At 31.7% G+C, this 17,842-nt stretch overlaps 4 protein-coding genes across 4 annotated transcripts; 3 read left to right on the top strand and 1 right to left on the bottom strand.

The window, feature by feature from the left end:
- Positions 1 to 5,939: 5,939 nt before the first annotated feature.
- Positions 5,940 to 8,311, top strand: LOC121129224 (arginase). The gene is made up of 6 exons (XM_040724927.2): positions 5,940 to 6,116; positions 7,048 to 7,123; positions 7,215 to 7,321; positions 7,389 to 7,784; positions 7,853 to 7,964; positions 8,019 to 8,311. The coding sequence occupies exons 1-6, from the start codon at positions 5,940 to 5,942 to the stop codon at positions 8,201 to 8,203; spliced, it is 1,053 nt and encodes a 350-aa protein (XP_040580861.1). The 3' UTR covers positions 8,204 to 8,311.
- Positions 8,312 to 11,914: 3,603 nt separating this feature from the next.
- Positions 11,915 to 13,187, top strand: LOC121129253 (guanine nucleotide-binding protein subunit beta-like protein 1). Its single transcript, XM_040724964.2, has 2 exons — positions 11,915 to 12,595; positions 12,655 to 13,187. The coding sequence occupies exons 1-2, from the start codon at positions 11,986 to 11,988 to the stop codon at positions 13,017 to 13,019; spliced, it is 975 nt and encodes a 324-aa protein (XP_040580898.1). The 5' UTR covers positions 11,915 to 11,985; the 3' UTR covers positions 13,020 to 13,187.
- Positions 13,172 to 14,425, bottom strand: LOC121129254 (sn-1-specific diacylglycerol lipase ABHD11). The gene is made up of 3 exons (XM_040724965.2): positions 14,105 to 14,425; positions 13,900 to 14,053; positions 13,172 to 13,805 (listed from the first exon to the last, which is right to left on the bottom strand). Exons 1-3 carry the CDS (start codon positions 14,303 to 14,305, stop codon positions 13,252 to 13,254), a joined length of 909 nt encoding a protein of 302 aa, XP_040580899.1. The 5' UTR covers positions 14,306 to 14,425; the 3' UTR covers positions 13,172 to 13,251.
- Positions 14,426 to 15,198: 773 nt separating this feature from the next.
- Positions 15,199 to 17,476, top strand: LOC121129074 (ATP-dependent DNA helicase DDX31). Its single transcript, XM_040724745.2, has 2 exons — positions 15,199 to 16,289; positions 16,352 to 17,476. Exons 1-2 carry the CDS (start codon positions 15,350 to 15,352, stop codon positions 17,380 to 17,382), a joined length of 1,971 nt encoding a protein of 656 aa, XP_040580679.1. The 5' UTR covers positions 15,199 to 15,349; the 3' UTR covers positions 17,383 to 17,476.
- The last annotated feature ends 366 nt before the right edge of the window (positions 17,477 to 17,842 follow it).

Here is a 17,842-nt window from a genome sequence, read left to right as displayed (position 1 = left end):
CTATGTATTAGAATTTCCATATATAGCCAATATTTCTTCATAGAAATAATAAAATGAACCATATATGCATGTAAATATATACGACGAGGGATCAGCAATGAGTTGTATTCTTGTCCTTTCGGAAACCACGCTTAAATATAGTTAAAGAAGGGATGTGTGTTAAGAAAAAACTAAGTATAGCGATTACAAAAGCAAAAAAGGTTGTTGCGTGTGCTCTTTTTTCTCTCATTATTTAATAAGTCGTGGTGTGTTAATATCTCCTTCTAAAAGAAGAATTCTCGCCTATCTTTGGTAAAAATTGATTTAAAAATGCATAATAAAATCAATATATGTATGTGAATTTAAAAATAATACTACTCCTCTGTCCCCACTGTTCGTAGTAGCCTCTTCTTTTGGCTTCTGAAGAGCTCCTGGACAGGAAAGACTTTTCTCTAGATCCAAATATGTTTATCATATATATATATACACATCAGGAAGCGCCAAATACAGTGCACTCTGCGACTATTTTTCATACATTCAATATCTCATATTTTGACTTACTTCACCATATTGATCTAATACTTATTATTCTTACATTTGAGTTATTTTTATTGAGAATGTTACATTCCGACATAACATAGAAAACGTATCAGGTATTTAAAATCTTAAAGCCTTGACATTAAATGCAATCATGAATTTATTTATAATTGTTTATTTTTAAATATTAGGTCTAATTAATCAGTAATTATTAAGAGATAGTCGTCCTTCAAGTTTTTACCACAATGGAATCTAAGAACGTTGAAAGGTCAACAAAATGATCATCATGTTTCATTCATCATTTTAATTAATTAGCACCTAATTAGCTGTATTACCACCTAATTATCATTATTTAACTACTGTTGAATCAATTAGGAAATCATAATTATATATGATCTATGAGTATATTTAATTATTATTGTGTCAGTCTCGATTAATTATTCGGAGTGGTCCAGTCTTAGGACTGGTCCTTAAGACTGTCAGTCTTACGGAAATTCAGTACTAGAACTGATTTAAAAAAGAAGAAATAAAGTTTATTGAGTTCATCAAGGACTGAAATTTATAAGTTTTAGAACTGATATCAGTAATTTTTAATAAGGTTGAAAATCCTGTGTATAATAGGCATGTAAAAAACGAAAAAAGACAATCAACATGGTCACCCTGACAATTTCAGGAACATTTTTGAGGAGATCAGCTACAATCAGCTGTGACAAGTGAGGAGGGGGCATGAAATAAACAAGGACATTGTTAAGAATTACTCCGATGTCGATCCCAATTCTATTCTGAGTCCAACAAGTATATACAATTATAACTCTGCAACAAATCCTCAGGTTTACACCCCGTCTTTTATGAGCACTCAAGAATGTTCAATCAGATTTTTAATATAATTTAATCTATTTAAGAAAGGATTTTTACTACTCAGGAATTAAATAATAATCACAAATTCTCTCCAAATTACCAAATCCAGGACCACGGGCCTAGCTAAAAAAATCACAGGATTTATATTACTGCCTATAACATTAATCTTATTACATATAAATCTACTATAATAAATTGAAATTTAATAATTCAGTATCACGAAAATTCTAATTATTTATTCCTTAGAAAATATTATTTAGACAATTTTTTTTTTAATTTCTAACCTAAATTTGACATCATTCAATACTTGCAATTTAATCTTTGTCCACGAGTCGTATTCAAATTCCATTTTTGGAAAAACTACGAACTATAAACACTTTAAATATATTTAAACAATAGCAAACATATTATGTAGATGTGCAGTGCTAAAGTTTTGGCGAGTCTTTTTCAGACCAATTTGTAGTAATTGAACCAATAACAAAGTGATGCAACTGAAAACTGTATACATTGCCTTCCAGTTCAGTCTTGGTGCCGTCCAGTTCATTCCTGTATATTAAAAAAACAAAAAAAAACTTATTAACCAAAGACTTATAAAGTTTGGTCCTTGATGACGACACTAAAGCTTATTTCTTCTTTTTAATCAGTTCTAATATTGAAAGTCCTAAGGACCCATAGGACCGGTCTTCAGGCTGGATCAAATAAATAATTTCCTACACAACACTAATTGGAAATATCCCACGTCGTTACCTTTATTGTAACTTGCAACATTTCCTTCAGAAAGAAACCGAAAGAAGGCCCGAAATCATATGGTCATTAGCCAAATAAGTCAATCATACTAGTGATGGGACGTTCTTTGAAGAAAAAAAATCAAAGATTAAATTTTCTAGTAAAAAACGAAAATTGCTTAATTTGAGAGTGGTAGGCTATTTTTTTTTCTTCAAAACTTAGAATATTAATAAATAGTTAAATATCCGATTCCAATTAATCATCCTGTCATTAAATCACACCATCTTCTATTTATCTCTTAAGCTCTCTTAGACTATCATCGTTGTACTATTTCTCTACAATTTTTGATATAAATATATGTTTGATAATATTAAAATTATACATACATAGTATTTGATACTGTACAATAATTAGAGATGAGATTTGTGTAAGAGCGCGAGGAGAAGGCGGGAGTGAGACATATGGTACTCCTGAATTAAGACACTTTCTAATAGCAACTGCCTGTCTTATGATTTTAGAGAGAAAAAATGAATTACTTTTATAAAGATGAGAACTTTCTTCATTTAAAATATCGTTAATGCAGGGAAAATATCATAATTGTAATTAAAAACATCCATTTGCATTTTATTATGCATTTGAAAGGCAACAATTGAGACTAAAGATATGTGAGAATTCTTTTTTTAGAGGGAGATGTTAACACACCCACAACTTATTAAATAATGAACAAAATAGAAGAAATATAAGGTTAGATCATCATGTAATCGGGCTTGCTAAAATTTTCCATTTGATGTATTGTACCGACTTCTGGGCAAGACAGGGAGATTTTGACAAAACACGTAATCACTCATAGTCTATGGCGTCACTATTGCTAGAATTTTCAATTTAATGTATCGTACCAACTACTGGGCAAGAAAGACAGATTTTGACCAAGGACGCAACCAATCATAGTCTTTGACGTCACTAATAAAAAGCATGTTAGTAATCAAACATCAGTCGTACACGTGGTATGGTATAACCTTTTATTTCCATTAACCTTGGAGCATATACTCATCTGTTTCTACTTATCTAATCGCATTAATTAGTTTTTTTTCCTTTTTCCTCATCCCATGTTTAATTATAATATTCCTTAGTAATATTTTATTACAACGTCACTCAACTTTATTTCTTTTTTTAAAATCAGTTCAAGTAATGACCGTCCCGAGAACTGATAGGACCGGTCCTAAGATTAGACTGGACCGAATAAATAAGGACTGATATCGTCCCATCTACTAAATACCATAAAGATAAAACACAATCATGAATACTGAGACGGGAAGAAAAATTTCATACGTCAATGGAAAACCATTCGTAGCCAACTCAATTTGAACAAAAATTGCTCATGCTGTAGTCGTCCGTTTCGTTTTAAAAAAATGATGGGAAATAAACTAATGAATGAGTGACCAAAATGGATTTTTTTAAATAGAAGAGAACAGATTAACAGAAAAAACGTGAACAGATCCAAGTATGTCAATTAATAATTGTCAACAAAGTCATAGTCCATGGAATAAAAGGCTTTCAAACTTCAGAAAAAATGTCAATATGCCCCTTTCTTTTACTAGCATGATGTCTTATTAATCTTATTATAAAATAATCAAAATTCAATTAGTAGTAGAAGCTGGTATTCACTCATAAAAATGTTTTAATGGAATAATATTATGAGAGGGGTGTGGATGAATATTTAATTTTAAATTAATGTTGGGAACATTATCTCCTACCTCCTTTCATTTCTTCAACTTATCTATATATAATTGAACTTAAAAAAGAATTAGCATTTTAATGGGACAAAATACTAGATTGCCTTGAATTATGTTCATTTGGACAATATGACTATGGCAAAGAAAATAATATATAAAGAATTCAAGGACGTCTCTATGCATGGACAGCAGACTAAAAAACGCAAGTTCCTTAGAAAGGCTGATAGAAAATATTGATAAATAAACTTATAATATAAATTATTTATCATCAATAAAGATAATTTTATTGGTACCTATAATGTTATAAAGTTCAACAGGGGCGTCTGCAGAAGGTGGGTGGAGGGGCTGTAGCCTCCCCCAATTAAGGAATTTTTGTTTTTAATAGATTTTTTTTGGTCAGGATGGAAAAAATACGCGAATATAGCCCTCCCCCCAAAAATATAATCCTGCAGACGCCCCTGTTCATGAATGATAGTATGACAATAACAGAGGATTCAATAATAAAAATAATATGATGCTGCACAGTAATTATTTGAGTAGAACCCCATGTCTATAAACATAAATAGAATTTGATTTAAGCTTGACAATCTTCGTAGATTTGAGCTGCAATACCTTGCTTTTAGATGACGTTCTATTTCCGTTCTCTAGGCTAATGTTATCATTGAGTTGAACAACCAAGTTCTTGCCATCACATTGAAAATAACTTGCGATATCTAGCCAGGATTGCTGTCCAATTTGTGACCCTGTTGACACTCTGTGTCAAGCATTCTTTCAATTGCAGTTTCTGAGCTCTCCTGCATTTTATCACAGAATGTAGCTACAAAAGAAGCTCTTGGGTTTAGTGTGTTGAGGACGGAAGTCAGTATCTTCCTTTTTTTCTGGCGATGAAGCTCAATAGAGATTAAAGACAAGTGAGGAACGTAATGTATGTTGGTGTGAATTATCCTCTTCAGCTCATGATATCAATAAAATTGCCCAGGTAGACTTGTTCTCTTTAGAGTCTGCCACGAGACTAATACTAGTGGAGAGTAGCCAACAGCCAGAAATGATCTGTGTGATGATCATATGAGTTTCTTCTTGATAGAGAAGGCAATGTAACCCGCAACAAAGTATAATGCATTGACTTCACCAGTGAAGGTCATTGTCTTCAGATCTGAAGGCTGCCAATCTGTGAAGATGATTTTTGATTTTCAATGTCAACATTAACCAACACCTCCTTGACCTGACTTAATTGGACATCATTTATATTAAATTTTTAATCAAACTTCGGTAATATCCATCACAATTATACATTTAAAAAATTTGGCTGTCTTTTGTTTTGGGGTCTTGATGATGACGATGGAACTTTTCTTTTACGTCCTACATAATATTGAAATCGATTCTTGGCAATAACAATTATTTAATTAAGAAGCTAAATTTATTTAAATATTTAGAGGACATGACAATTTAATGTTGTTAAATAAACGATCCATATCGTCAACTCTTCCCATGTCTTTATTAAGATCATTACCATTTTTCACAAATGATCCAGTACTGGATCCTTTTCCTCAAATTTGAACATTTAGTAAGTCATTCAACCTTGATAAAAACTGATTAACATAATGTATTAATATTGGAACCCTTGATGGCTATACAACATTGGTTAGGAAGTTATTATTATGGTTATAATAAAAATTCCTTGTTGGACTAAGACTAGGATTGACTTCAAAGTAATTATATTGCCAATATTTTTACTAGATACGGAGTAGTATTTGTGTTTATTTCCATTCCAACCCTGTCAGGACTGCTCACAGCTAAACAAATAAAACGTCATAATAGCTAAGCTAATCTTCTCCGAAACATTCTTCAAATTGTCACGGTTACCACATTAATTTTCGAGTTTTTTTGTTAGCATAACGGTTTAGCATTATTAATTTATTTTCATCTCTGGACAGTGGTCATAGGTTTATTTCTCTGTCAAACTCACGAGTTCAAAAATATCATATAGATAAGAATAATGTAAAACTTGTATTTTTTGAGCGTAGAAGACTCTGATGGTTACCTATGAGAGAATAAGGAAAACACATTCATTTAAGAATATTATTAAACAGTCAGTCATTTCCAGGTATGAGTGCAATAGTGAACAAAGTTTTGAAATCTTCAAATATTCTTTTGATCCCAAGAGGGATTAGAAGTAGATGCTTGGCAAGCTCCTGGAATAAAAATAGTATAGTACAATGCAATGTAGATGGATCCAAGAGTTTACGTATTGGTGTCCTGGGAGCTTCATTTGAAATGGGGCAGGTTAGTCATCATCGCATGAGTGTTTAATAAATTTAATATGAGACGTTCTTATGAAATCAGGTTATTTTAAAAAATACATTTTTTCATTTGTATTAATTAGAACAGTATAAATACACTGTATCCTAATTGTATCATCGATATACGCGTATTCAATTCAGTGTTCTTTTTAAGAAAAAAAAATGATAATCAATTAATTTAATTTTCCTAAAAAAAATATTAGACTTGTCAAAAATAATTTATCCAAATAATAAAATAAAAGTATAACATGTCAAACTTAAACTGAACGCCTAAAAAAAATTATATTTTTCTGTATTCATGACGAATCTTATATTTGACTATTATACGTATTATTTCATATAATTTGACATTCACAGACTTATATAGAGTCAAGTATGTTCGGCACTAGAGGGAAGGGGCCGTCAGCCCCCCCCACACACACGTAGCTTTTCACCTCTTAATTTATGTAGAAAATATATGAACTATTCCTCCATAGGGATTTTCAGTAATTATTACTTCGTTTTATTTCAAATATCCTTTGCATCAAGTAGTATTCAATGTAAATTTTAAGTTGTTGTTTTTTTAAATTCTTAAAGCCATTTGATATATGGAGTTTAATCAAGATTTATTATACATTTGTCCATTTTATGTAGTAAAAATATGAACTTTGAACCTCCAAGTACCTTGAAGTATTGCAATTATAATACCATTGATGACGTCAGTGAAAATGCTCTATTATGCCCCTTATAATTAAATTCTGGCCCGGCTCTCAGTTCCAGTATGTATCTAATCATCTGTTTGCGTACATTAATTATATGTAATACTGTAAGCTCAGGATTTGTAATGGAGCTGGATTTGATAAATAAAAGCAACATACTCATATAATGGAAGTATTTACTTTAGTATTAAATAATATTTTATATATCATTTTTAGCCAAAAAGTGGAGTAGCTAAATCACCGGATATATTAATTAAAGAAATGAATATGATTAAACAATTAAAGGATATGGGTGAGTTACAACAATGATTGAATATCATAATCGTTTATTGGTTATATTAAATTGATAAAAATTTAAGCTTAAATCATACATTTCCTTATAGGACACAATGTAGACTTTAAAGGGATCCTAAAGCATGATCCTGTACAAGAAATCGAGGGAAAGGGAATGGCTCTCAATCGAGAAAATGTTCATGCTTATAACCTAAAGGTATTATAAATTTACTATTATTACTACTTACTCTTAAATCATTTCTAAAAATTGATTTTCATTTCAGTTAAAAAACGAAGTGTCCAATATTCTTAAGGACAATCGCTTTTGCCTTGTGATTGGAGGGGATCATTCCATTGGTATAGGCACCGTTTCAGGATTCACAAATGTTCATCCAAATGGATGTCTCCTATGGGTTGATGCTCATTCCGATATTAATACACCGGATACATCTGATTCTGGTAACATGCATGGAATGCCGGTGGCGTATCAGATTAGTGAACTTTACGACAGTTTCAAGGATAAGTGTTCCGTCTGTGACTGGCATGAGCCGAGATTAAGTCCAGATAGAATAGCTTTCATAGGATTAAGGTCTGTTGATCCAGGGGAGGTAAAAACATTAAAAGATTTAAATATAGAAGCTTACTACATGAATGACATCGACGAACTAGGTATCAATGAGGTGAGGATATTATATTTTTATATCCTTCCTCTTGTCCATATAATTCCAATTTTCTTATTGATTGTAAGGTTATAAGGAGATCGCTTCGAAAAATTAACCCCAACAATGATCGGCCTCTACATGTTAGTTTTGATATTGATTCCTTGGATCCCTCAGAAGCCCCTACCACGGGAACACCAGGTATTCAAGTGTTCAATAAAAATTATATTCACTATACAAAAGCTTTCAACTTAGTTCGTGGTGGACTGACTCTAAGAGAAGGATTTAGAATCCTTTACGAATGTCATAAATCCGGGTGTTTGACAGCTCTGGATATGGTGGAAGTCAATACTTATTTAGGCAATGAAAAAGAATCAATAAAAACTTTGACTTCGGCTGAACAGTTAATTTTATCCGCTTTTGGACAATTGGTAAGGTGATTTTGGTCATCTACTAAATAAAGTTTCTGTATCAATTTCCATCACTAAGTTAAACCCAATTATAATATAATTATATACTCATGTTGAATAAAGCCTAATTTGGAATTACTTTGCGTATTGAATATTTGCAATTACATTTATATAATAAATGATGTTTTTAGAATATATTTTTTTGAACAAGTTTATTTTGATTTATGTGTTTATATGAGCAATATAATATTCTTTCTTTCATTGAAAATTTTGTTCAAAATAGACGCTACTTTTTATCAAGATAAATCGATCATCAAGATATACAACTATAGCTTATTAATTAATTATCAAATAATTCAAGAGAGATCAAGAATCGTCGCGAAATCTCGTACATTCAAACTACTTCATGGGGTGAAGGAGGTATAATCAAAACGATTTAATACCTTTGTGAAAAAATTTATTCGGAATAGTAATATATACAACACATCAAATTAATTACTTATAAAGCTATAAGGATACTTTGGATCCATATTTTTCGAGGAACATCCATATATATCCATCCTCTTAGTTCCATCTTACGACATTGGGATATTAATTATGTTTAGGGAGAATCTGTTCAGAAAAGGTTTTTGTGCCTTACTCAGTGGATGTCATCTCATTTAATGTATGTATCATTCATTGTGCAAATATCATTTAACATCCAAATTAGTTTCTTCATTGGTCTAAATACACATCCATTGCTCTTTATCTCGTATGGAATCGTTGTATACTTCTACAATAACTGAGGATATGTTTCATAAAGATGAATAATACTAGAATGAAATGTATAGTGAGGAAAAACAGACTTATCATCCTTCATCTTCATCTCTTCCACTGAAACTCCTTCCAATGTCTACTCTATTTCGTCTCCCAATATTCTTATATAACTCTTTTATTGATTTAAGTCCCTAAGTGTCATTGATGTACAATAAAAACATACAACTCTATCTAGGACACATAATCTGTTTATATGGCTGTATTATTTCTGCAATTCTAGACACTTCATCCTCACTTCCGATTCCATTATCACTAATGAGTCTCTTCTGCCATTGAAAAAAAAAGTAAAAGACGATCTGAGACCATGAATTTAATGTGGTGCTCTTTTATTGACAGCTTTATCAGCAAAGCCGCAAAACATATTCAACTCTCATATTGCCTACATATATGCATAAGTAGTTCATGGGAACTCTTACGTGATATATATATATTAATAAATTATCAGTGATCTTATAACTTCAGTAGAATTATATTGGAAAATATGAATTTCATTTAACATATTTCAAAAGTTAGTGAGTCGGGAGTCATTTTCTCAATTACCAAATTACTTTTCATAATATTGAATATCACTTTCGTGAGAATTTAGGAACTCCACATCAATATTTAATAAATAAATTACGGATTGCACTAAATGCATAAGATGTGACAAAACATCTTATTTTCATTTTTATTATTTCAGTATTAATTGACACTAAATAATCGATTCAGTTCCTCGATCATTGTAAGGCATATTACTTGTTTGTATGACATAAACAGTAAAAAGTTATTTTCTTATTTATCAATTGTAAATATTGCTGTAATACACCAACATAAATATATTTTTATTCATGTGGTTCATTGATTTAAGTTAATATTTTTATTTTGTTCAGCCTTATAATATATTTGATAATTGATTAATTTACTACGATTTTCACTTTTACAATTATATACTTCTAAATATCTAGGTATGTTGTAAAAACGTAATATTTTTGTTGACTACATCATTGGTCTAAAGTTTATTCATCAGTGACTTCATTGAAATGCATCCATTTGATGGATAATTGTTTCGTTCCAGAATGCCTTAGTAGTTACAAGGCATCGAAGTCTTAAAAAAAATCAGTGCAGTGCTTACTTTTCGTAGTGTGTACGTTTTGTTGTTCAATATTTTCATAAATTAAAAACAACAAGTCAATACTCAAGAAAATTATATCTTCAACAAATTAAATCCAAAAAAATATTCCCTAATTATAATATTTTAAAACTAATAGCAGAATATTTAATATTTCCTGAAATTCTTGACGTTGAATGTGATGAAGAGTATTAATTTGATCGTTTTGTATTTCGGTCAAATTTTCTAGTGCATGGCAAAACAATTAGTTTCTGAAGTAAATGATAATATTCAAAAAGAAAAAGAACTTATATTAAAATATAAAATGAAAACTAAAGAGAAAATTGAATTGTGGGGATTAAAATGATGATTAATTTAATTAGGAATATTGATATGTTCTTCAACCTTGATAAAAATTTATCTTGTCTAATTGTATTATGCAGTATTATTATTAATATTGAATAAATTATCTATAATTTAAAATAACATACCTATCAATGATAAATTTATTTATTGATAGGTATGTAATCGTACCTCCTCTCGTACGTCTTCTCCTCCTTTTAGTTTAAGTATTCATTAAAGAGCCATAATTTCATAAAGTTATATCAGTTGATATAGACATTATTGGAATGGTGAAATTTTGTTTCCTAATCCCTATGATTAAATGTTTATTATATCCCAGGAGTCAGGACAAATAGACAAAATATGAAATATAAAAGAGACGTTATATATAACGTGTTCTTTAAAAAAAAATATTCAATCGAAAGTGTAATGTTATAACTCATACTTTAAAAGTGTGTTCGTATGTTATTTTTTTTAACTATCATTTTAAAATTGTTATTACCCATTGTATTTTAAATATTTATTAATTTATATTTTTATATCCTCTAATTTAATGTAAGGTTGCGTTGGAATATAAATAGTAAAATAAACTAATTAGATGGGGATGGGCAAGGAAGACTAGAAACACTCGAAATTGTTTTTCTAGTCTTCTTTGGGATGGGAAAGGATGGGGCTCCTACTTATACAAACATAAAATTCAAAAGAACAAGTGACATCATTTTTTGAAGAGGTATTAGATTGAGAAGATATTTCAAGCTCCCGATGAACATAATTATAATATATAAATTATAATTATAAAGAACTATAAGGTCAACTGAAATAAAAAATCTAGCTTAATGCTACACTTCTGACAGGAGATTGGTTTCGAAATCAAATAGAACAAAATTTCCAAAATGGATAAGCAATGTACTAAATATGTACATGACTTAAGATATTGCCGCTATTGTGAGGAGAAGCTAAAAAAGGAAACACCTCTCCAGAACGTAATAAATTCTGAAAATTTATCAATGGAGTCTAATTCTTCAAGTGAAAGTCTTACAGATCGATTTGATAATTATAAACTGGCAACTATGGAATTAAATTATTTTTTAGATGGATTAGGGAAAACTTCCACTAAAAGTACAAGAAAAAGATCAGAAAACCTCTAATGCTAAATTTTTTTAAATATCGTTTTAAGATTTAAAATTTACTATCTATACTAGTTAAATATTATATGTATCTCCAAATAATAACTAAACTGTACCCCTAGCCAACAAAAAAAAGTTACTATGCACCAAGAGATTTTTCAGTTATTGATCACGTGGGTCCTCGTTTCGCTACTTATTTTCACCTTGACTTGGTTTAAAGCTTTAGTTGGTACCATTTTAACATCCAATGCTTCACTATTTTCTTCAATATTAATGAAAAATATGTTTTCATGGTTATAAATCTTGGTTATTTTGCCCCCAAATGGGAGGTTTATCAACATTGTGACGTCACGTCAAAACGCTCTATACAGCTTCTAGCTATAAAAACTGAATTGAAGAGTTCATTCAATGAGTTCTTATACTAGTATAAACAAAATATAATGATATGTGAAATACAGGGACACCAAATGAACATCTCTCCTAAAAGAATTCTGAGTGCTCCGAGTCCTGTCACCCTCCTCACTTTCTCAGAAGATGGATCACAACTTCTTTCAGGTTGTTCTGATGGTACAGTCCTTATATGGAATACACGATCCTGGAAAACCCTTCAAACTTTTCAAACCAACTCTGTGATTCAATGGGTTATTGAATTAATACCTTACTCAGAGTATGTGCTGCAAACCAGGGAAGGCGCATTTCTCATCAAGAAGGGGTTGGCCCTCACCCCATTACAGTCCAATATTACGGATATGCATCAAGGATTCTGTAAAGCACATTATTTAAACACAAAATTAGCCTCCCCACAAAAAGAGGCGGACATTCTCATCAGAAGTTATAACCCCAAAACTGGATTTGAATGCATTCGATCTTTATCGCTTCGAGAAGTTGGATCTTTAACATCCCTTCGATGGGTTCGTGAAGGGAAAAACATCATAGCTAACTATGAGATAGGAAAAATGTTCTTATGGAACACGGAGACAGGACAACAGCTCCACAGTATAGACATTATGAATTCACCATGGGCCTTGGATTGGGACCCTCACGTGTCAAGTATATTCTACATCATTATTTCTTATCTCATACATTATACCTTTATTTATTTTTTTCAGTTGGACTTGTTTCTGGACCTCATAATGAAATCATCTGTTTCACTATAACTGACGATTACAAATCGCTAAGAATATTGAAATCAAGGACTTTACCGACTGAGGGTATTTCAGAAATTAAGATACGATATCAATCTAAAGCTAAAGTGGCTTGTGCATCATCTTGGGATGGAACCATTCGTCTTTTCTCGTGGATGCAGCCAGAAAAAATCAAATCCTTAGGAGCTCTTAAATTTCATACTGAGACGATGAATTGTGTGACTACTTCTTGCGTCCCTATTAAGATGGAAGGGAAGGAACTATATATGATTGCCGCTGGATCGAAAGATGAAAGGATATCTCTATGGGATATCTACAATGAAGATTAGATTTCTGTGTCGATATGTTATTATTTGAAATTTATAGTTTTCTATTTAACGATCTCGATTGTATTGTGTGTTAATATAAGCACATAATGTATCATTAAGTTAAATCTCCGGTATTTATGTACAAAATTGCCATAAACTAAACTACTATAATATAATCATAACAGGCAATTTAATTACCTTTTTATTTGTTAACTGAATGAATTCATTCTCAATCACTTACAATACATTAAGGCTAAATGAATTTCAAAACCAAGTCCAAGAACTCTGCCGGTTTTTCTGCATGAACCCAGTGCCCAGCTCCTTGAATGTATTTTATTTCTGATGACGTAAACTGAGTTTTGATAGAACTGTGATCACTTCGACGTATATATTCAGATTTTCCACCGCCGATAAATAAAGTTGGAACATTAGTTTTAAGGTCCTTCCACTCTTGTGGGAAAAATGCCAGATCCTTTTTGAAACCTTCAGAAATGGTCTTAATATTAATTCGCCAGTCTACGTTTCCGTCACGTTTTTGGTACAGATTCATGGCTAACCAAGCTCTCATCCCTGGATCAGGAACAAATGGTGTCAGTTGTTGATCCACACTTTTTCTTACGTGGGCCATATTATCACTCGAAGGAATGACCACTTGTGAGAGCCCTTTAAAATATATCATCATTCCGCTAATAGCCTCCACAGTATCCCTGTCTGTAACAGGGGACACGTCCACTACAATTAACTTATCTATTAATTCTTCATGGAGAAGTGAGAGCCCCATAGCCGTTCGTCCTCCCATTGAGTGTCCTAATTTAGTTATAGACAAATGAAGAAAATTGTTATGCGTTCAATTCAAATAGAGAAATGTATGTTTATTATATTTATTTAATATGTAACCAACCCAAAATTGAGGCCTTGGAAATATTCAACTTTTCATATAGTCGAACAAGGTCATTGACCATTTCTTCGTAGGATATGGTCGGAGTATGAGGACTTTCTCCGTGATTACGGGCATCGATTGAGAGTATTCGCTTCCCGGTTGCTTGGTTGATTCTCTTAAATATCAAAACTCATGCTATTAATCAAAAATTATACCAATTAAGTACTTTTGCGAGAGATGTCCAATTTTTTGAAGAGCCCAGCATTCCATGAGCTATGATCAAAGGTGAACTACTTTTGTTATTATTATAGGTATTATCGCCTTCATATTCTGTAAAATGTAAATCAACCGAAGAAGACATGAGACGGCTTTGATATGTACATTGTTGGGTCCGTAGAGCTATTCGAAAGTGTATTAAACGATTCATCCTGCCTCAATGATCAAAATGTAATTTCCGTTAGTACCTTTTGGCTTTTTATATATACTATATAAATTTAATTATAAATAGTATTAATATTTGTGAAAATTTAGTGATAATATTATTATTTATGTTTTGTATACATTGATGACAGCTATAAATATGATGTATAAATAAATTATCTCAATCTGGAGAGGTCTTCTATAAATCACAAAACTTATAACATAATAATATTTGACAATTATTTCATAATATTACCACTTGTATTTTGATATACCTATAATACAAAATTTTGAAATTGCTTATATCATATTAATTCCATTTTGACGCCGTACGTTTTATATAGACTTAGACACTCCTAGGTCATCGCTAGAGATGTGAAAATTGTCTAAGTCTTCGTGAGTGTAAATCAAAAAGTAAATATATATATATTGCCTACTTTGATTGGCGACATATTGCATTCAATTAAAGATCACAATAAAAATTATTGTGCTCTTTGCTTGCTAATAACGTTTTTTTCAAAATAGATATAAATAATGTATAAGAGCATACATATCTTGCCGATTACTAACACATATATTTTTTTTAATGTATGATCACGATAATTTGGACAATTTTATCATCCCTAGTCATATTAAAAAAAATTATCACTCTTATTAATTATTTTTCTTTCATTCTTGAGGTTTGATTAGTTACGTGTCATTGTGCTCATAAAAAACAAAGAGTGACACTGATCATTTCTTGGGAGTTCTCTTCTGTATTATTAAAGCAAAATTTGTCTCTTAACCGACGCTTAATTACTTTGGGCAACGCCGAGAACTACCGCTATTAAAGAGATTGCAATGTGTAAACTTAATGTAGTCCTTATAGAATGTTGATCTCATATTGTGACAAATGACGTCACATAAAAAGTAAACATTTTCACAATAATATAAAATATATCTTGCCCATGTGTTAATTTGCTGTGTTCGAAATAATTTAATTCATAAAAATATCCTATTTATGTATTAATTACTAATTAGTATTTAGAATAGGCTATTTTGTTATAAAAGTATGACAACCATGGACGAGACGACTGGTGAGGATGGGATTCGAATACATTTCCGGACTCCAGAGAAGATTACGAAACCCAAGTCCTCCGAAGATATTTCTTCTCCATCAGCTACAGAGTCGAATATAAAGGAGAAATCCATCCCTTCGAAGAAGCCAGGAAGCTCAAATAATCAGGAAGTTATATCGGGGCTCTTCACTGGGAATCCTAATATCCCGTCTCTTGATAACCTTGGAAATTCAAAGGACTCCCTCCCTCAAGAATCCCTTTTCTCTCAATCTCAATTTGATGGACATGGAATCCATCCCTACATAATCAAAAACCTTGATTCGATGGGTATATCGCGTCCAACAGCTGTACAATCTGCTACAATTCCAAGAATTCTTGCTGGAAAAGATGTGCTGGTTAAATCCCAAACAGGGAGTGGTAAAACCCTCGCGTACGCCCTTCCATTACTTCACTCCCTCCAAGCTATTACTCCTCAAATCCATCGTGATTCTGGATTGTACGCTCTTATTGTCGTACCTACTCGAGAATTAGCACTTCAAACGCATGAATGGTTTGTCAAACTCGTTCGAAGTTTCGCTCGAATCGTTCCAGGGGTTTTACATGGTGGAGAAAAAAGAAAATCTGAAAAGGCACGATTGCGCAAAGGCTTAAATATCTTGGTGTCTACACCAGGACGATTGTTGGACCATATTCACAAAACAAAGACGTTGGACCTATCAAAAATACATTACTTAGTTTTTGATGAAGCGGATCGAATGTTGGATTTGGGATATGAGAGAGATGTTAATGATATTATAAATGCAATCAGTGAGAATTCTTCTGAAGAAATAAAAAGGCAAACTATTTTATTATCTGCTACACTCACACAAGGGATTAGACAATTGTCAGAAGTGTCTTTAAAGCATCCAGATTATGTTGATATTACATCTACCGGTAAGTTGTCTTTTAATGGCTTTCAGGTTCTCTATTTTCTAATGTTTTGTACTTATATTTAGATGGAAATTCTGTAATGGCTATATCTGACGACCTTCAAGTTGACACGGCTGTGCCTGAAAATCTTCAACAAACATTTATCGTAGTACCAGCAAAGCTTCGCCTTATCACGTTATCTTCTTTTATTTTATGGAAATGTGGAGGAAAATCCATGAAAAAGATTTTGATATTTCTTGCTACGCAAGATATGGTAGACTATCATCATACCCTATTTGAACAATCTCTTTATTCTGAAGAAGGAAAAAACATAAAATTTATGAAATTGCATGGTAACATGGACCAAGGAGAACGAACAAAGGTTTTCAATGACTTTAGAGAAATTGATAGTGGCGTTATATCATCTGGACTTGTACTACTATGCACTGATGTTGCTGCAAGAGGACTTGACCTTCCAAAAGTGGACTGGATCGTTCAATATAACCCTCCCATTTCCACAGCAGATTATGTTCATCGGATTGGTCGAACGGCTAGAATAGGTTTGAAAGGGTCATCTCTATTGTTTGTTTTACCAAGTGAAACTGGATTTCTACATGAAGTAGAAAATCAGAAATTGGCACGTTTTGTAGAATTAACGGTTGACAGAGTTTTAGAAAAAGTGTTTCCATCAGATAAACGCAGATCGCTTGAACAAGCAGCGACTAATTTACAGTTAAAAATGGAAACTTTGATAGTGGAAGATTCCCAACTAAAGGAAATGGGTTCTCAGGCCTATGTTAGTTTTATTAGATCATACGCGTCTTATCCTAAAGAAGTCAGACACTTATTTTGCTTCAAAGATCTACATTTAGGTCACATTGCTAAATCTTTTGGACTTAGAGATGCACCTACGAAAATAACTGGAATTGGTAAAAGTGGAAATTGGTTGAAGAAGCAGGAATTGCGCAAGAAAAATGCATTTATCAAGAGAGAAGACAGAGTCGTCAAGTCTCAGAGGAAGCGTATTGATCAAAGAGCTCTTATTATGTCGGAATATTCCTCAGGCTTTGATGACATGGATGAAAAGCCTCCTTCAAAAAAGAGACATAAAAAATGATTACTAAATATTTTTTTTCTTTTATATATAATATGTGTGATACTTATTTTTTTTTTTAATTAATATGAGCAATATATGGAAACTATAACAAGAATATAATTGTTTGAATAAGTCATTTAAGAAAGGATATATTTTTTTACCTTTTCCGTAAGTATTAAGTAGATACTATTAAGTATTTACGCGGTGGTAAGATTAATTCAGACTTAATGATACCACAAATGTCCTAAGTTCCCTATTTGAAAAAAATGAAGAGGTTCTGTAATTAAAATTCCTTCTTGTCTGTAGGAGTTTGTGCCAGGTGGGTTTCCACATCTCCTACGTCTGTAATTTCTTAATTTTTATCATTTATTTCCACAATCTTTTAATGCCTTAACAATTTTCCCTTTAAAAAAGAAGAGGTTATTTGTCATAAAAAGTTTCTTGTTTGTACGTCACAATCAAAAAGTCACCTACAAGTATG

Source organism: Lepeophtheirus salmonis, chromosome 14 (genome assembly GCF_016086655.4).
Source record: "Lepeophtheirus salmonis chromosome 14, UVic_Lsal_1.4, whole genome shotgun sequence".
Classification (NCBI taxonomy): Eukaryota; Metazoa; Arthropoda; class Copepoda; order Siphonostomatoida; family Caligidae; genus Lepeophtheirus; species Lepeophtheirus salmonis.
This window is presented reverse-complemented; position numbering and strand designations above follow the sequence as displayed.